The sequence below is a fragment of the Puccinia triticina genome, chromosome 17A (genome assembly GCF_026914185.1).
Source record: "Puccinia triticina chromosome 17A, complete sequence".
Lineage (NCBI taxonomy): Eukaryota > Fungi > Basidiomycota > Pucciniomycetes > Pucciniales > Pucciniaceae > Puccinia > Puccinia triticina.
The window spans coordinates 247,509-268,164 of record NC_070574.1 but is presented as its reverse complement, the minus strand read 5'-3'; the positions used below and the strand labels follow the sequence as shown (position 1 = coordinate 268,164).

Sequence of the window (20,656 nt, the reverse complement as noted above, 5' to 3'; positions counted from 1 at the left end):
ACCAGTGAGGCTCACAGCCTAGGCAGTTGAAGCCTTATCAGACGCCTCCTAGCTTGGGGGACAGGAGCACTCCCCCAAACTGCCAAAAAAAGTTAATTCCCAGTACCGTCACACAATGTCTCAAGACAGTCTTTGGCACCACTGGGGAGCTGTTTCTCCAAAAGCTGGCCGGCATCATTTACATACATACCGTTACAAACTGGCTGATTAAGTTTTTAGCAGTATCACATCTGAGACATTGAAGTTGAGAAATTCAAAGTGAACCTGCACTGCCTCATTCCTTGACCACTGATTCAAAAACACATAATTTGAGTTACTGTGACCATACACCTGGTTGAAAACTTGTTTCTAAAGACTACTTAGCTGTGCATCCTTATAAGCTATTCTTCCCTCAAAAAATTAATCCATCTCAATCAATCATATACTTCACAGAATCCCCTAGCCTTCTTGACTGAAGAAAAAATATCAAAACCCATTCCACACAAAAGAACAAAATAAATACCCCATAACCTATGATGTATCTCATCCTGGCCTTTTTAGCTATGCTTGTCTCTTGCCATGCAATGCGGGACATCTGTGAACCTTTTGATACTTCCCTTCATGAGGAAACTCAGGTCCAAGATCATTACTCTCAACTGGCATCATCCTTGGGTCTCAAACCCCAGGAAAACATAATTCAAAGACCATCAATGGCCCCAATGGATCATGAAAACACTGCCTGCACTCTGGCAGATATCAGAAATACTGGCCAGCTAGACCCTGGAGCTCAAGATCAAACACACCATCATGGATCTAGCATTGTTAAGGGTTCTTCATCATTGTCAGCAGTAATGTTTAATAGGCTTCCAGAAAATAATCACAATCATCAATTTGGAAGGGCATGGCCAATTACCAAAACAGACTCTGATCCGCTTCATGACCCAGAAGCCCAACCAATATCTGAAAAAAAACTCACAGATTCAATCACTAGACCTCAAACCAAGAATAGAGACACAAAGATGGATCTGTTGGGTGATTTCTTTGACTCAGCCTATATGAGAACTGCACTTCATGAAGGATTTCAAAGACACAGAGAACCATTCTCATTAAGAGAGAAACATACACACAAGGATCTGGAATACCATTCAATGGAGAATATTGGGAGCTCAACAGTCAGTACTAAAAACAGGAAGGATCCTGATGATGGTAGTCATCTAGGCAAATTTGGAAAAGCAGGGAAGAATCCTAGAACACCACGTCCTTTGGCCATAATTGGGGCACAGAAAATGAATCATAATCTGATTTTGCTGGAGCAAAAAATTACCAAAGGCAGGCCCATTGAGAACTCCAACACTCTCAAACAAATCAAAGAAACCAAGCATACTTCCTCAGGCGTATCAATTAATTTTACTCAAAATCTGGAAATGGGTTCTATTCCCATCCAGAAATGTACATCAAATCACCCAAACGTGACTCCCAGATGTGGTGCCTCTAGTATCCCTACAGAAAACAGTAAGATAAGAAACAAGTCTGATGGTCATTCTAAGGAAAGAGTGCTTAAGAGACCCAAAACCAATGTGGACCTATCACAATTCTCTCAAAAGATGAATGAAAAAATGAGATCTCTAGGATCAAACAAACCACTGAACAAAATAGAATAATCAGCTCCTCCCAACCGGAGAGGTAAATCAAATGAACCAAGACAATTTAATCCAAGCTGTGATACCTCCGGTAGCCCTGTGGAAAGAAATGATATAAGAAATAAATGTGATAATTATTTTGAGGAACAGTTGATTAAGAGGCCCAAAACCAATGTAGACCCAACACAAGTTTCTCAAAAGATTGTTGAAAATGTGAGATTTTTAGGATCAAACAAACCACTGAATCATATAGGATTCCCAGCTCCTGCCATCCAAAAAAGTAGATCAAATCACCTGGGACAAGTTAATTCCAGCTGTGGTACCTCTAGTAGGCCTTCAGAAAGAAATAATAGAAGAAAAAATTGTGATGATCATTTTGAGAAAAGAGTGAGTAAGAGACCCAAAACCAATGTGGACCTTTCACAAGTTTCTCAAAAGATGATTCAACAAATGCAATATCTGGGATCAAATAAGCTACTGAATAATATAGCATCCTCAGCTCCACCCAGAGGATCAGTTGGAAAGGATGGTACTTGCATAGGTAGAACCAGGAAGATGGGGGATGGAATAGGCTCTGACCCACTCAAAGAAAAGTTAGATCAATCAGTCCCTCTGAAGAAAATGAAACTCAAGCATTCTTATGACAGCACTGGGTCTAGTTCTCAACACAACATGAGACCTATTGATAAGGTGATTATATCCACTCCAATAAACAGAAAAGAGACAAGCCATGAGTCCACAAAAGCTAGCTCACATTCTACATTGCAAACCAATCCAGATAGAATTGGTTATGTAAAAAAATTTATGAAGCAATTAGGAACTAATGTTTTATCTGGAGAAGGTGAGAGCTCAGTGGGTAGGCCAAGGTATGTGGAACAACAAATGAAACCTCATTCATCCCAGGAAATCAAACTGAAGGTAAATAAGGTTGAGGAATCCAATCAAGACACTCCAAGTGACTCAATCTCTTCTAAAAACAGCATTAAAAAGTCGGAAGAGCAGCTTGTTGAGAGCCTGGAAAAGGCTCCCATGACAGCCCAAGAGCGGGCAAAAGCAATTTCATGTTCAGTTATCCGCAATAAAACACACATATTTCATCTTAAAAGCACAATTGCCAATTCTAAGATGGAAATATTGTATTTCAACAAGGATAGCCTTGTTGCTGAAGATCCATATAAGCGTGTTCAGGATAAATTTCAGAAGCTTCTTTCTTCAATACAATTGGGAAAAATGGGAAGCATCATGTTAAATGCCAAAAATTTTGAAATGATTTTTAAAAATTTACACTCAGCTACTCATACATTCATGGTTTTGGAGGACCTTACAACAAGTGGATTGAGCAGCAGACCAAAGTTCTTCCATAGAATGTGTTTAAATAAATTTGAGACACTCTTAAAGAACAAAAAAATGTGGTTCAAATTCTGGGAAAACAAATTACAAAATCCAATTTGAAAGAGAAATGAAAAATGAAATATTCTCATCTGGTGGAAGTGCAGATGAGGTATTTCCTTTGTTCTTATTCCATGTGCAAATGATTGATCACATATCAAATCCTTTTCAATCCATCAGAGAAAAGATTGAGGATGCTCCACGTCTAATGAAGCAGGCAATAGAAAGCTTTAAAGTGTCTGCACCAGTCATACTGAAACAGGGATATTGCAAAACTACCCGTAGAGATTCATTTCCCTCTAGGCTTTGGAGCCTATTGAAGAATTGGATGAAGAGCTCATGCACAAAGGAAGTGCAGAGGATTGCTTTTAATGAGGTACAAGATTTCAAAGGAATTTTCAAGGCATTTTTCAACCTTGTTTTGATCTCATCATTTGACCAGTTGAACAATCACCTATGGTTTACTTGCAAATTTCAGATGGAAAGAATGTATTTCAATCAGGACACTTTGTTCATCAAAGACCCAAATCAGAAAACACAAAAAGCAGTCAATGCTATACTTAGAGATATCAAAATCAATCCTAGTACAGGAAGTATTGCTTTGACTGCTGAAACTGCCCCCAAAAAGTTTGCTGAATTGAAAAAAAGCATTCCTTGGTGAATCTGAATATCATGAAGCTGCATTGGATGGTAATGTTATAAAAGATAACAAAAAAAGAAGGATTGACTCCAATTTTTCTCAGAAGTTTCATGCCAAATCTGTTGATGAGTTTTTAGAAGTCAAGAATCTGTGGTTGAACTTCTGGGAAAAGCAGCACAACATCAAACTGGTTGATCTCAACTTTGCAATTGAACTGCTGGCAAACAAAGAGTTCCCATTGGATCTTCTGGAAATGACCTATCCATTGTTTCTCTTTTACATTCAAATTTTTTTCATTGTCATTGGACCACCAATCAGATCATTGGCTAATGATCAGCGCAACAATGACAAAAATATTGCAGAAATGTTGAAAAAGGCGAAGAGAATTTTTGAGGAATTTGCGACTTCTGGCTCTTTAAGAAAATATGCACAGAGGAATGCAACCCGGCAGGTCCCCTCTGTGGCATGGTACTGCTTAGAACATTGGATGAAGGAGTCTTGAAATGAGCAATTGATGGAGATTGCTTTGGTAGCAAATGACAAGCTGACAACCTCTTTCAAAATCTTTTTCAATACAATCTTTAGAGCCTCAATCTCACAGCTGAACACCCACTTGAATATGTTTGAAGTTTAAATCTCAATCCCTGTTTCTTAATTTCCACTACGGCTTGAAAATGATCATATCATTAGCTTTCATCTGAATGTTACAGACTGTCTGATTAACAGAGTAGGATAAGGATACAATTGTAATACTGATCCTACTCCCTGTTTTGTAATTTCCACTACAGCTGTAATATGCTCAAATCATCAGCTCTCATCAGTTCTTTCATCACAATATCATAGTCTGACTGATCTCAAGGATAAGGATACAATTATAATACTTATCCTGATCCCCAGTTTTAATTTCCACTATAGATATAATCACATCATGAGATTTCATCAGTTCTGTGATCTAAATAGTTCTAAAGCAGAAGTGTCCAATTTTGTAATGCTTATCCTAAAATTTACCTTCAAGATTCAGGAAACCTCAAGTACCAGAGCTATCCTCTGCACTGATCAGACCCAGTAGCTGGTACCTTGATGGGGGAAAATTCACCTGTAAAAAGCTCACCAAGAATCTTGAACTTACATACTTTTCCCCCGCTCTAAAAATTTCCTTGTTATTCATGCAATCATTTACCACTGGACCAGTTATGTACAAATGCAGGGCTTTTTATATTTATCAACTCTGGGTTAAGTGAGGGTAATATCAATGGTGGGCTGCTACCCTATGCTAAACAGCCATCTAGCAGAAGCACAGCGGCTCTTGCCACAGCCCTCATTTCCTGTAGTGCTAGCAGGCTTTCTGGCGCCACTATTATACGCTACAGTTACAACCTGAAAAGCGCTGTAACACAGCATAGCATCTGATTAGGGGTATCAAAATTAGGAACTGATCAATAAGAAGAAAAAAAATTTTATCACCAGTGGATCTCAAAATGAGGTAGGTGAAGGACCAACACATTTTCAAAATGGTGTTTTTTTTTTTCAAACCTGCCAATTACACAATGGTGGATTTGGTCATATTTGATACCCCCTATGATTTCTGGGCAAACAGTTGGTGTTAGTTCAATACCACTAAGAGCTGACACAAAATTCACCAGGAAAAATGCACTGTCACCAGACTACAGGTGACATCAGCCTAATTCCAATGAGCTACCCACCAGCTGCACAGATGGCCGCATGGACATCCCCCTGTAGGAAACAAAGGGGTCATTGTAGCCTGGTTGTGGTAGCACCAGAGCAGGAACAAAGTGACAGTCATTGTTTCTTGATGTCACCTGATGTCTGGTGAAAATTTATTTTTCCTGGTGATTGGTGTAATGTCAATGACCTGACAGTCCACTACCACTACAGTTAGCGTAGTTGTCCCATTATTAAAATTGAAATGGACATGTAGTTCTTATGATTTTATGTAGAAAGTAGTTTGAAAATCAATTTTGAACACCACAAATAAAATTTAATCAAACAAAACCAAGTGGAACTGGGAGTTTTGACAGAAACCACCCCAAAGTCATCCAGTCCAAAAAAAAAGCTTATCAAGTTGTTTTTCTTCTTTTCATGTTTGAGGCCCTGTTTGGCGCCAGTATAATCAGCAATATATCCCACTTTCTTAAATCCACAGAATTCTAGACCTGCAGATCTAAGTTTTGGGGTGTTTTTTTCTCACAAAATGGGGCAAAAATGCCCCATTCTTCTCACTAGGCACATTGAATATCCCCAAAGGCCCAAAGGCCCTATGGATGACCCTCCAGCTGTGCCGGAGCAACAAGCAAAAGAGGGCCGGTTGGTAAACTAGCCAGGGAGGGCCTAACCAAGCAGTTAGGGGGCTCCCAGGGAGGGGGCGGACAAAACCAAATCCCCTGCGGATCAATGAATCCCAAATCCCCTTCCTTATATATTTACCCACAGGCACCATCTAACTGCACCGCCCGCTTACCCAGACCACGGCCACGCCACCCTCCTCCTATCGTAACTGCCCCGGTGGCGCCCCTATCCTTGATGCACCAGCAGTCGTCGCCACGGGGCACAATGACTGGCCTGAGTCAGGCCAGTCATTGCAGCACTACACATGCAAATGACCGGTCTGAGGGGCCTTGGTATCCATCCCTAAGACCGGTCATCGCAGCTCATCGAGTGGACTGAGACCCGATGACTGGCACAAGCCAGTCAGTGAGTGGGTACACAACCCTACCTGCCGGCACACACCGGCCATTGAGAGGGTAAACAACCCACTCAATGACCGGCACACGCCAGTCATCGAGTGGACTGAGACCCAATGACTGGCACAAGCCAGTCATTGAGTGGGTCTCAATCCACTTGATGACCAGCACACGCCGGTTATAGAGTGGGTACACAACCCTCTCAATGCCGGCACACACCAGTCATCGAGTGGGTACACAACCCACTCGATGACCGGCACACGCCAGTCATCGAGTGGACTGAGACCCAATGACTGGCACAAGCCAGTCATCAAGTATGTACAAAACCCTCTCAATGCCGGCACACACCGGCCATCAAGAGGGTAAACAACCCACTCAATGACCGGCACACGCCAGTCATTGAGTGGACTGAGACCCAATGACTGGCACAATGTGTACCCAGCAATGACCGGCATTGGTCTTCCAGCCATCCCTCAGGCCATTCATCGCAGCACTACACATGCGAATGACCGGTCTGAGGGGCCTCGGTCTTCCATCCATCCCTAAGACCGGTCATCGCAGCGCTATACATGCGGATGACCGGCCTTCCTCAGGCCGGTTATTGCAAGACTACACGTGCAGATGATCCGCCTTGGTCGTCCCTCAATCCCTCAGGCTGGTCATCCGCACGTGTAGTGCTGTGATGACCGGCCTGCGGAAGGCCGGTCATCCGCATGTATAGCGCTGCAATGACCGGTCTTAGGGATGGATGGAAGACCAAGGCCCCTCAGACCGGTCATTTGCATGTGTAGTCGCACCCTGAGCTGGCTGAGCTGTGCACAGATGAGCGCTGAGTTCATAATTTGTTTCCAAATTCTGTGGTATTGATACATCTGATCATAAATACATGAATTTCTTCTTGGCTTTTTATAATTTTGCACTGTTTATTGTGTAGAAAGATCTACTATTTTAAACTTGGATAACTTCCAAATATTATACCATTAGAAATTAAGCAGCATTTTTATTGACAACATTCCAGTAACGAGTATGGAATAAAATTCTGGGTGAGGTAAGTTTTTAAAATCTAAATACCATATGAGGAGTGTTTTGCTGTGGCTGCTATTCCATGAGATGTGATTAAGACGGCTTGGATAGCAAAGGGGGTCAAACACTCCAAATTGGGGAGGTGAAATGCTTGCTTGTTTCCTCTGTTGCTGTAAGGCCAAGTTTGAAAATCTCAAGAACCATGATTTAAATGAGTGCATTCAAGTCTCCTGAATTGTGACACACCCAGTCCCTGCTTGCCCTGCTTCAGGAAGAATTTCTGTTGATTTCTGCTGAGATAGGCCAGTGGGGGGGGGGGGGGGGGGGGGGGGGGGAGGAATATCAGTGGATGGAGACCCAAATATTGAAGGGCTAATGAGGTGACTTGGGGAGCGTTTTGGCAGGAAAGGAGGATGGATTGGTGCCCTGCAGCGGCGGAGCCGCCTTGGCCTCTAGTTTCACAAATATTTCACAATTATATCAATGGAATACCGGCGGTGTTTGGCAAACCAATACAAAGAATCACCTGTAATTACAATTATCACACCTCAATTATATTGGCAGCTCACAAGTTCAGACCCAGTAGCTCACAAGGTCAACCAACAATGGACGGCCATGATCCACCCAACCCAACACCTGAAAACCACCACCTACAACCCACCCAGCCAAATGATGTCTGTCTGCCCTACCACATCCGCACCTGGCCATCTGGCCAAGTACATGGACCTCCCACAGCCCGAGAACCTTATCCAGGCTGAGTCAGTCTGGATTGACCAAAACCGCGGCTTGCAAGACACCTGTTCATCATCTTCTTTTGATCTGTTGATGGCCGTCACTCCAGACAATCAATCGACTGTCGCAGAAGATGGTGGTGCTGAGGGAGAGAGATTAAGGCTGTGACCCAAACACATGCCCCGACCCTGAACCCCGGGGTTCAGGGCTCCGGATGGCCTTCTGGAATGCCCCAAACCCTGGGGCATGGTGGTGTTTTTTGAGAGAGGGGGCAAGGGCGCAAAAACAGCCCTTGAGTGAGTTTTTTTTTTTGGTTTCTTGGTTGCTTGTGTTTGTGTACCATTCCAAATGGCCATCAGCTAATTACAGGTGTTGTTTTGGGCAATAAAATTGAGAGAAAATATGAAAATAAATTGAGAAATTAATAGAAAAACTACTACAAGGGCCCATTGAAAGCCATATATCAGTCTTTAATGCACAAGAGCTGCTCAATGCTTCTTGGTGCTAAGGCAGATTGCTGCCAAGAAACAATTTGTTGGCCTTTGGAAAACACATGCTTGGAGTAAGTGCTTGTTGCTGGAATAGCAAGGAATTTTTGTGCCATTGATGACAACTTGGGGTAAGACTTTTGTTGTGTGGAACAATATTCAAGCGGTTATGTGAATTTTACAACCCATATGGGTTGTAAAGCCGGAGAGTTGTAAAAACCCACAGTAGTGGGGGGGATATGTAATTTTACAAACCATCATGCATTTTTGGAGGGATGTAAAAAAAGGGGCAGGCTAAATCCACACCAAAAAATTACTTCATCCACTCCAAAAATGGAGTGAACATTCCAACTTTCATTGGAGTGAACCATAGTCTACTCCAAATTTTGTTGGAGTGAACAAAATTACACTCCAAAAAAGCCTGTTTTTTGGAGTGTCACCATGATGCACTCCAAAAATTTTGGGGTAAACCAAATTCCACTCCAAAAATATTTTTTCCAAGCATTTTTTTTTTTTTTTTTTTTTTTTTGGGAGTGCACAGATGTTCATTCCAAATTTATTGGAGTGGATTAAGGTTTCTCAAATTTATAAAAATGCAATTTTAAATCTGTACAATTGAAACTTGCATGTAACTTTGACAAATGTATATTCCAAGTTCTTGGGGTGGAGTACCAGGAAAACTTTAGGGCAGTAGTAGGCAGGGGACATGACCAACCAAATTTAATCCCCTTTAATTTATTTCTGGTTCAGTTTTTAGTCATTGTAGAAACTGAAAACATTTTACATACATAATTTTTGATGTATTTTAAATACACATATGATGCTGACATAAGTTTTCATCCAAGTTTATTAAAGCCTCTGAATCACAAAACAAAAATTCAAGGGTTTCCCCTACAAATATCCAAAAATTAAAAAAAAAAAAAAATCAAGGGTTTCCCCTCTACAACTTCCAGAAAAAAAACATAAAGGGTTTTCCCTCTACAAATGCCAAAACAACAAAAAAACATAATTTTACAACAAAAAAAAATACAACTATAACCTGCAACCAGTCACCTAACATCAGCAAGCTGATGCACCGTGGCCCACTGTCCATCCCTGTCTAGCAGGGTTAAAAAACAGTGAGAGGATGACCCCCAGCGCGCCGCATTGAAGGCATTATGCAAAGGGGGGCCAACGAGTTTAGCCCCTCAAACTGCGCAAGTGCAACAGCGGAGGGGGTGAGGACAAACCGCACGCTGAAAGTACAGCGGCAGAGGATACCCTGGGGATTATCCAAACTCAAGGGCACCTCTTTTATACACGTTCCAGTTCCCCCAGCAAACTCACATTGGCTTTCTTGACTTTGCCCTGCATGCCAAGTGCATATCCTTGGCGACGATGCCACCGCCACGCCGCTGATGCATCTTTGACCCGCGCAGCAGTGACTTCATATATGTAAACTACACACCCGGACGAATTGGGGAAAGCCGCGGCGCCATGAGGGCGCCAGCTTGGCGTCACGGTGATAGGGGGCGGGGCGCCCAAGGCCAGGTGGCGTCAGGACCCACATCAGGTTGTTGTAAGCCACACTGGGCGCCTTTGGGTCGCCCGTCCCGCAGGCCAACCCGTTGTGATGGTCGGGCAGGCGTCATTCCCTTGAGCTGCGGTGGCGCTGCCGACATGGGAGGTCCACATCAGGCACCTGCACACACCGGTCACCGAGTGGATACATAACTCACTCGATGACCGGCACACACCGGTCATCAAGTGGATACATAACCCACTTGATGACCGGCACACGCCAGTCATTGAGTGGCTCTCAGCCCGCTCAATGACCGGCACACACCGGTCATTGAGTGGATATATCCCACTCTTACTGAGTCCCTATGCATTATCAACCTATAGAGGATCATAATTTGAAAATGATTCTGTCAGCCTTAGAGTCATCACAGCTGACCTAAAAGCTGCCTGTTCTACCTTTGTTACATATAAATTACTTTATATCTTTTTCATCTTAAAAGATAACCTTTTTTTGACTTCATATTCTTTTTCCTCTTGCAATTTTAACCCTAGTTACAACTTATCACTTCCTTGTAACTATACTCCTTCCCTGAGTTATTGAGTTGTGGCGCACTTGCGCAGTTGTGACGTGTCAGCGCTACCAGGCGCGCCAAACCACATGTACATATGTAAATTACATAAGCAAACTGTGAAAATTTTCGTAGTCAGGATCCCCCTTGCCTGAGGCGGATCTACTGACTTCAGCACACCAGAACCACACCCCAGAGAACCCCAGGATCACCACCAAAGAGATTACTACACTCCCAGTATACCTACCGTCACAGGCGCCTAGGATATTGACAGTAAGTAACCTCTTTCACTGAACCTTGTTTATCTCAGAGGTACAACTCTGTGTCTTGCTTGATCTTCTCTTTTCTGCTGGTTTTGTCTTCTTCTTGATCACAGGGCTGTCCCTCCAAATCTACTGGCCTTTGCCTCTATCTTGATCACAGGGCTGTCCCTTCTTATTATTTGGCCTTTGCCTCTAAATCTAGGTTCAGGGCTGTCCCTCAGGTTTCCCTTTAAGAACCTTGACTATCCAGAAGGAAGCTAAAAAATTGTGGCTGGATTAAACTTATCTAATCCAGATACCCTCCTGAGAGGAAGCTGTAGCACTTCTTAGCACAGATTAGCAGCACTCTTCTGAAGAGTAGCATTGCCAGTGGACGTGCATTCCTACTAGAATAACCTAGTAATTCTCTTCTTCTTGATCCTGCTCTGTTTTCTCTTTTCTCTTTCTCTCTCTCTCTTATAGTTGTAGTTTCTTTATCCCAAGAAATCCAACTATTGCCCCCCATTTCTTGTGTCCTGCTGTCACTATAGAGACTCAGGCTCACAGATTCTATATCTCAAAAATTATCTTATGAATCTAAAGCATTATCCACTTTTAGAAATCAATTTTGATAAAGATCACAGCTAAATAATTGATATCTTTTTGAATAAAATGTTGATTGTTCCCCTTTGGGTATATTGTCTTGTCCTTTTTTGATTTTCTGTGATCTTTAGTGTTGACTAGAGGCCAAGGCGGCTGCGCCGCTGCAGGGTCTCAAGAGAAATGGTTGTCTTGCTGCACTGGTATACAATTGGAAAAAACACTGGAAAACCAAGAATTACTTCTGGAATCTCCCAAATTGATCAAAAAAATTTCCCCATCTTGTTTGGTTTCTTATGCAAAAAGTGATACAGTTTGCGGCCATTTTCCTACTAAGCCCTTTGCACACCCCTTATATTTCATTCTCTGGTGAAACACCATTGCAAATAGTTTATCAGCTCAAATAATATGCAACATTGAAGAATTCCTGAAAGTTTTGGACTATGAGTCTGTGTGGGTGTGTAACAACAAATTTATATGTGTTAGCAGTCATTTTACTACTAATCCTGCAGCTTACCCCTTATATCTCATTTTAATTTCCCTACTAGAGGCCAAGGCGGCTGCGCCGCTGCAGGGTTTAGAACCCTGAAGACCAAGAACTATCACATCCTATTATTCCTTTTGAGTAAAAGTTGAGTTAGGGGCCCGATGGAGGTGATAGGAAGGGTAATCTTCAGTTAAATCAAGGCAAGCATTGATGATCTGGTGTTGTGCAGTTTGATTAAGACTTGGGAAATTTGCCTTGTGATTCATAAAAAGTGAAACATGCATTGTGGATTTTCATCTGAAGAAATTCAATCTAGATAGCAAGCAGATAAACCATAACACACCCATTGGTGGATCAGTCAGACTTACATTTGGTGTGGGAAGGGGCAAAGTATAGACACCTATTAATGACCATTCACTGCAAAAAAAACTTGGTCAACTGCTTGCAGTTGACATGCAGGATACTCAAGCCAAGCTACCATTGTAACTCCACCTGAATGCACAAGTGCCTTTGTTGGCACAGTCACTGTGCAAGGTGCACAGTGACTGTGCATTGACGCTTTGGTTGAGTCAAACCTTGGGTAAGGCTGGTGTAACACCACAAGCTTCCTCAGAGTTACCGCATGTCAACTGCTCACAGTTGACACAGTTTTTTTTTGCAGTGATTGCCTCTCATTTCAGTTCCTATGTGGAGAGGTTAATTAATGGGTTTTCACAGTATGCAAAAGTGATGTATGGAGGTTTTCCATACAAGAATGATCAGTCAAATGGAATTGCTGTAAATATTAAACCCCAGGCTCTAGAGGCCAAGAATAATTTGTCCCTGGTTTGAGCATCTGTGTGTCAAGTCCCCCAATCAGCGCCATCATGCAAGCCCATGTATGATATTCATAAGCAACGTCTTCTTCATGTAATTGCTGGTTTTCCTGTTCCGGAGTTGGATCAGCCTCCTGAGGGGGTACCCTCAAGCTCCTCAATTCATTGCGCTGTTGGATGTTGTTCTTGTGTGCGGCAGTTTTGACATGCTGGCGCCAGTCCTTTGTCCCTCTTGCTTGGGGACATACAATAGTATGTAACACCGTCTTTGTGGGTTCAGTCTGTTGACAAAGAGGAATATGTGAGCCTGTGTGTCAAGAACAACTGAAGTAGTGGAGAAAAGGCATACCTGGCTCATCAGTGGAGTCCATCTCAACCGCGGACTGATGATTGTGTGGTCCTGGGCGAGTGAATTTGTGAAGTGGGGTCTGAATGGGTCGTTTTGGATGAGAATCAGATCTTGGTTGGGGCAGGAAGCTTTTACGGATTCACCTCACCAAGTGCTGGGGAAGGAAGCGTTAAAGTTTCACCTTGCCTCACCTATGAAGTGAAAACAGGGGTCTCTTCAAGGTGTGTCTGGGGGTCGTTGAATGCAAGCGCCCTCCACCCGCATCCCACACCCCTCGGGGCTGCCCTCATGGCTCTTCCGACCCGGCTCAAAGGCTCAGATGGGGCCTCTCTTCGCCTACACCTCACCAGGGCGGCGGTACGGCCATGGAGGCATGTGGCCAACTCACGGGCGACCCCGGGGCCATACTCACCCCAAAGCGCCCCCCTGACCTCTGGTCCTGCCGGCGACCAGCCTCGGCGACGCCACGATGAAACCGCGGGTCGCCCCCCCTGCCGAGGCGGCGTAGGGGTGCCAGATGATGGCGTCTCTGGGGTGATGGCAACCCCATGTTGCAAATGAGGGCGCCACCAAAACTGGTGGCGCCCCAGTTCATGACAGGGGGCCGTCACGATGACTGTGGGTCTTCATGAGCCCCAGTGGCGCCTGCACTGCTGTTGCGCCGGCTAGGCGCCCCGACATTGGGCCTGCAGAAACATAAGCTGGCCAGCCGGCCGGCCAACCAAAACAGACCAAAACCCAAAAGCTTGGCTCCATCTGGGCAAATGTTGTTGGTTTAGGGCTTTCTAGGTTGGGGTGTCCGCCCTGGGGCCACCAGGCAGAATGTATTTTGCCCATTTTTTTGCGGCTCTTGAATTTTCACCTCACTTTGGTGTTTCCTCTGATTCATTGTACATACATAGTTTTTTATTATTATCCACAATAGTCTTGTCATAGATGAGCCGAGTTCTGGAATCTGATTCACAACTACTGAAGCTGACAGCTCTGGTCCAAAGCACCATGTACGAATAGAATACCCGCCGTCAAACTTGATTATTTACATTTGCTTTGAGAACATTTGTGATTGTCAATGAAAGCCGCTGTGGGGGGGTAACCATCTCGGAGCCAAATGTGGTCGCGGATGCTTGCAACCGCCACCTGTGCTCCAGGGATGCAAGATATCAGCGAGTGTCCGGCGTCATTAGGCCCGGTCTGACAGTCAGTCTGACCCGCTGAAAATTTCAACCTCACAGGGCGGGCTGATCACTATCTGATTCAGGGGTGGTCCAACGTCTTGTACACGCTACAAAATTCAAATGCAGCCGTGGACTTGGTTGTGCTGATGCGTCTGTGCAGTTCATATTGAATGTTACAGCGGCTGCGCATGGTAGCTTGACACGTTCACAGCGTGAGGAACTGTGAAATTGCTTAGTCTCAGGTAATCCAGCGTAGTTGGCCGGCCAATTGACGGAGGACACAAATTTTTCCACTTCCTGTGGGCCGCCGACAAACAAAAACAACACAGTGCAACTCTCAATTGACTTGGTCAATGTTCAGTCGGTCCCAATAGAAAAAGAAGCTGGTGCCGTTGCGATCCGCAACACCCACCTATAATGACAGCAGAAGTTGACTATGAAGGACTCCAAAATGCTATTCTGGGAGTCAACATGATGGAATCTCCAAGCATGTGGTCATGTATCCTGTTGAGAGTATCAAGGTTGGCATTTGTTGAAGCTTGCATGACGGTATCTGCCCCACTATGTAGCAAATGACATGCGCGAGGCGAGCGGAGTGAGTTAAAGGGGGCAATGGCGCGGCATGTAGCAACCATACTGTGTGGCAAACATTTGTAGTAGGGGCAACCCGCTGCCTTGGTGCATACATAGTGACTGGTACAGCCAGGGCCCAGCACTCAACCCTCCATGCTACAACATACAGCATGGAGGGCGACGCAACCGCCACGCCGCTGCCTCGCGACTGACCACACAGTCCTTCTATACATAGATACCCAAAAGCTCAAGGTGCATGAGTTGTTTGGGGTATATAAACCTGGGGTTTTGAATTTTTTAACCCCAGGACGTTCTCTGCCGCTGCACTTCCAGCTGGCAGCTTGTCCTCAACCCCTCTGCTGTTGCGCTTGCGCAGTTTGAGGGTTAATTCTTGATGACCCCCCTTTGCAATTGCCTTAAATGCGGCGCGCTGGGGGTTATCTGCCCAATACTTGCAACCTCTCTAGAAGAGGATAGGTATTGGGTCTGGTGTTGTTTTTTGGCTGTATTTTTTTCTTCTTGTTATTATTTTGTAGGGGAAACCCTTGATCTTTTTTTTGGTGATTGTCTGTCTTTAATAAACTTAGATTAAGTCCTTAGACTTCTGGAAAATTTATCAAAAAAAATATTCAATTAGCCAGATTGTTCCTATTGAGGCTGCCCGGCCCCCCTATATCTCATGTTTGGTGTTTACCCCATTGCTATAAATTTAATGGCGCACATAAAATACACCATAGAAACAGTTCTGAAATATTTAGACTCTTTAAATGTGTAACAAAAAAGTTGTACAGGTAGCAGTCATTTTTCTACTAAGCACACCACGTACCTGCCACGTACCTATTTTTTTCTCTCAAAAATTTCAAAGGAAGCTTCAAATGCAGATTCAAATGTTCCATCAATTTTTTGGAACCCTGGTACATGTAACAAAAAAGATATTCCCTTAGTACACACTTGGGAAAAGGGGGTATGCAAAAAATTAATTAAATCATTTGAAGTTGCTTTTTTGGAATTTTGAATGCATCATAATTCTCTTCAGGATTTTAGAACAATTTTAAGCCTATTTGCGCCGCGTAGAAATGAGTAGACAAAAAACGGGTACACACGCGGAAAAGGGGGTACGCAAAAACCGGGTACGTTTATTAACCCCCTAAAGATATAAGAACAGCTCTTTTGGAAATTTTGAGCCAATTTTTGGAAGGATAAGGGTCTGAAAAATGAGGATATTTTAGATGCAATGTGCTATCATGTAGTGAAATTTCCTCATTTTGCATACCCTTATTTTTGCACAAAGTGGCTCAAAATTATCAAAGTAGCTGTTCTTCTATATTTCATTCCTCAATAAATGATTTGGAATTTTTGGGCTATGGGAACCTTGTTTTATAGGCCCCCACATCCTACCTTTGGTCTGGTTTTTTATGATTTTTTTTATCATGGAAGAATGCTTCAAAAAACTCCCAAAAAATTCAGAGAGGCCAATTAAAAGGCGTTCTATTGATTGGTCAAAAAAAAACTTGAAAACGTTGTGTATTTCATCCGCAGTGCGCGAAGTGTTTGGGACTGCGCGCACTGTGCAGTGCGTGAAGAGTTTTTTGCAGTGTGCGAAGTGAGTCCGTATGCACAAACATAGATTGCTTTGGAAACTAAATCTAACTTCATCACAAGAGAGAGAGAGAGAGAACAAAGGAATACAAAGTAAAGAAAAAGGAATAAATCTGACCCAACAGTCCTTTCGCAGGGAATGGACAATTAGTCTGAGCGCCAAGGTCCTGTTTGACGCCCATCGCTATATCAGAGATATCCAGTGCTGAGTTGCGCTGAGGGAGATGTGTTGACATGTGATTATCGCACGATTTAGCGGTGAATTTGGGGGATATGTATATCGTATAACAATGGCCCTCTAAACAGGGCCTGACGAGCTAAACCAGGCGAGTGTCAAGAGCGGGACTGGTTTCCGGCTGCAGGAGGACCAAATTTGGAGGCAGCCATGGCTTTGAACATGGACATTGTCTGATCCTCTTTTGACTTCATTGCCTATCACCCACTTCCCGTTAGTCAATCCTGGATAATTTCTTCAAGAGAAGAGAAAAGTAGTTTAAAGCACAAGGAGGAAAAGAGTGATGAGCTTACTGCTACTTTCTCCGCCATCACTAGCTGTTTCTCTATCTTCATGTTCCCGTTCTTTCCCGTTCTTCTCTCCTTGGCTCGGTCTCTAGCCCTGATGCTGATTAATTTTTAAAAAAACCATTCAGATTCAAATCAGACCAGAAATAGACTAAGGTGGATTGGGATGAGAGGGAAGGGCTCACGCCTCCTGGAAAGAATTGCTGGAGCCGAACAAGTTACGATCGTCGAGTTCGGGGCCGCCTTTGGCGCTGATACTCGCTCTGAGCGTCTCTTTTCTCCTTCCGTTTCTCGAGTAATCTGTCTTTGCCCGAGGCCCGATTAGCGACCTCTTCTTCCTTCTCCTCGGCCCGCTTTCTCTTCGCCTCGTTCTTGCGAGCGATAGTTTCCTGGGTCTTGGAGTCATGCTCTTGGTCTGGCTTGTAGTGGTATTCGGCAAGGGTCGAGGAGGAAGAGGATGGGAGAAGGTTTGGAGGAGGTAGACTGGGTCCGATGATCGTCTTGGGTGGTCCAGTACCCGCGGGTAAGGAAGGCCCAATATTGGCTTCCTGTAGTGCCATTTGAGCCTTTTCTCGGTCAAGTGTTGTCGCACCCTTGAACGTCCACGAATGGGAAGACATCGCAGCCGATGACGTGGTCCTCCAATGTGCAGGCGCTTTTGGTCAACGGTGCTCGTGTCGAATCATCATCATCATTTCATCACATCATTGTCCAATCGTTCTCGGTAATTGTCATCGTGCAGAGCGCCAATCAGGTATTTTTGTTTTGTTTTGTTTTGTTTGGGCGGGTGTGGGGGTATATGGTCATTGAGCGCTTTGATCAGTCAGACTGCTATCTTGGCCACAGCTTGACCAGTAACTGCGAACGCGCTCGAGGTCAGCTAGTATAACGCCGGATGGAAAATAGAGACGTGCAAAAGAAGAAGCAAGGAGACACTGACTTGAGATCAAGACACATATCGCCGCGGTTGACCGCCCGCGAGAAGGCGGACGAGAAGCGAAGGTGGCTGTCCGCGCTCAGCATGGTCTCAGTCTTGTCCCTCGGTCGAACACGATGAATGGTGCGAGTCAGGTCTTCGGATCGGGTTCGCTTGGCGGTAAGTGTGTCCAAGCTCCTCGGGGGAGAAAAGAAGATCCCGCCTCGACGAGGTGGGGTGGAAAACGGAGCGGCAAAGGGGTCCGGTTGCGTCGTCTCCGTCCGAAACCGACCGTTGTTTTCTTCTGGATCACCTTCTTCTTCTTGGGTATCTCTGATCATGGTATCGTCCACCTTGACCGCAAGGCTGTTCGAAGTTGACGGCATTAATGGTGTTGAAGAGGAGGTTATTGAGGGCGAAGCAAGGAGCAGGCTCTCGGGATTGCTGAGCATTCGTTTGTGCACTCCTCTGTCCCTTTCGCCGGCGAGAGAGGGCGAGTAGTCGTCGGTACGAGAGCCCTCGCGCCACAGATGTAGCTAATGCCTTGCGGGTCAAAATGATGTACAGCGGTGGCGTGGCGGAGGCTTTGTTGTCAAGGATACATGCGGGGGGATCCAAGGAGAAGGCTTGAGGCGAGCTTGGCACTGCTGGTTGATGTTGTGTTACCGGGAGCGCAGCGGGAGGTGGGTGGAGTCCATAGAGACCGCCTAGCCAACCCCTGTACACGCCAAGCCGCCGAACACTTAAGATGAGGCAATTTATCTTGACACATGCTTCAGCCCGAAGGCAGGCGCTTACAGGGCGGTATAGGAGGTCGAGCTCCAAGCATGCTCCTTGGGAACTTCCCTCAAGGAGCTCTCTTCCTCAGACTCGTCCATTCCTCCCCAGCCAAGCCGCCTCGGAAGCTCATCCTCTCCTTCCTTGCCAGTGTCTCTCCTAACCTGGCCTCTTTCTCCATCCCCGACAAGAATCTTTCTTTCTTTGCCAGCGCTCCTACTGACATGGCCCCTTTCAGCAGCCCCAGCAGAGACCGTTCCTTTTCTCCAAACATTTGGCACCTTCCTTCACCGGCTCTTGATCCTATCCCTAATTCATCTCCAAATTCCCGCTGGATTCTACGATCTTTCTGCCAATCCCAAGTAGTGTATAGTTACCCATCCAGTCATAAGCAACCACACACCATCCTACATAATACTTGAATGCTACGCTCTCCCTCCATGTCTCGACAAGGAACGGTCGCCTCGGCGCCGCGACCAGAACAGAGTACAAGTTAAATTATCCCATGGCTAAGATCCAACCAAGATCCAACGAACCCAAAACCTCCAAGTCCCAACAAGGAACGGTCGCCTCGGCGCCGTGACCAAACAGGGCATAAGTTAGAATCATCTCACAGCTGAGATCGAACCAAGATCCAACAGCCCAATGTTCTCCCTCCACGTCTCAACAAGGAACGGTCGCCTTGGCACCGCGACCAAAACAGAGTACGAGTTAAATTATCCCCTGAGCATAAGTTAACTCATCTTATAGCTGAGTCCAATGGCACCAAAGACCTCTAACTCCCAACAAGGAACGGTTGCTTTGGCTCCGCGACCAAAACAGAGCTTAAGTCAAATCACCTCAGAGTTGAGAATAGATCCAACCAAGATCCATCAGCCCAAGCCTCTATATGAGTATAGACAAGGAATGGTCGCCTCGGCGCCAAGACCAAGGTTGAGCACAAGTTAGAATCCACACATTGCTGAGAACCAACCAGGATCTAACAGCCCAAATCTATCAGTCTCGACAAGAGATTATTGCTTTGGTAACACAACCAAACACAGTACATGTTTAAATCATCCCATTGCCAGGATCCAACCAAGATCCAATGGCCTAAACCTTTAAGTCCCAACAAGGAACGTTCGCTTTGGCCCCGTGACCAAACAGAGCGCAAACCAAATGTTCCAAGTCTTGCCACAGAACCTCAGTGTCCCCAAATTCAAATCAACATAGCCTTGAGGTTGTTAGCCAAAGGCCCAATGGACGGCAACCCAGACTCCATAGCCTAAACGGTGGCAAAGGCACCATGAAATTTGAAATTCTCCTGGTTTCATTCCAACTTCTATGTAGACAGAATTGTCTTTTGAAGGCACCTCCATATCTCTCTCTTCAGTTCATATCCCTTGCACCCCCCTCATTTTTTTTTTTTTTTTTTTTCCCTCGCTCTCTTAAGGTAACTGGAATTCTCATAATTTATCCTCTTCTCATATCCCCACTCCGTCCTCACCCTGAAGACCCTTCTTGCCCTCTTCCTGATCTCCACCCGAGACAACACGATTTCAACTACTCAGTAGCCAGGCTCAGAAAAATTCAGAGGCTACTGAGTAGCTGAAATGCGGCTTCACGCAACCTCACTCAGACGCGCGCTACCTCACCCCCTCACTTGTGCACTTGTAAGACTTTAATATAATAACACTTCCGAGACCCTTACAAGCTCGGCAGAACCTCAAGTCCGGTAAACCTTTCTTTTTGGACTTTGACATATATGAGCATGTAACTACATACACATATGAGTAACAACCTACCGGTGCCAGCTGCAAAATATCAGAGATCAACCCCCGAGCCCCGTACCCGGAGCGGGAGCCCTGAGAGCTCTTGCCCACCCGTGATAAATCTTTCTCAGAGCAACACTGCTCCAACTCTAGCAATCGAACTTCAACTGACCAAATACACGCACTGA

At 44.8% G+C, this 20,656-nt stretch overlaps 3 protein-coding genes across 3 annotated transcripts; 1 reads left to right on the top strand and 2 right to left on the bottom strand.

Annotated features, from left to right (window-relative positions):
- Nucleotides 1–7,988: 7,988 nt before the first annotated feature.
- On the top strand, nt 7,989–8,251 carry PtA15_17A22 (uncharacterized protein; the record flags this gene model as incomplete). Its single annotated transcript, XM_053164324.1, has 2 exons — nt 7,989–8,131; nt 8,215–8,251. The coding sequence occupies 2 exons, from the start codon at nt 7,989–7,991 to the stop codon at nt 8,249–8,251; spliced, it is 180 nt and encodes a 59-aa protein (XP_053028096.1).
- An 8,991-nt stretch (nt 8,252–17,242) lies between these two features.
- Nucleotides 17,243–17,644, bottom strand: PtA15_17A21 (uncharacterized protein; the record flags this gene model as incomplete). Its single annotated transcript, XM_053164313.1, has 1 exon — nt 17,243–17,644. One exon carries the CDS (start codon nt 17,642–17,644, stop codon nt 17,243–17,245), a length of 402 nt encoding a protein of 133 aa, XP_053028095.1.
- A 183-nt stretch (nt 17,645–17,827) lies between these two features.
- PtA15_17A20 (uncharacterized protein) lies at nt 17,828–18,326 on the bottom strand (the record flags this gene model as incomplete). The annotated part of the gene is made up of 2 exons (XM_053164302.1): nt 17,828–17,882; nt 17,965–18,326. 2 exons carry the CDS (start codon nt 18,324–18,326, stop codon nt 17,828–17,830), a joined length of 417 nt encoding a protein of 138 aa, XP_053028094.1.
- Nucleotides 18,327–20,656: the final 2,330 nt, after the last annotated feature.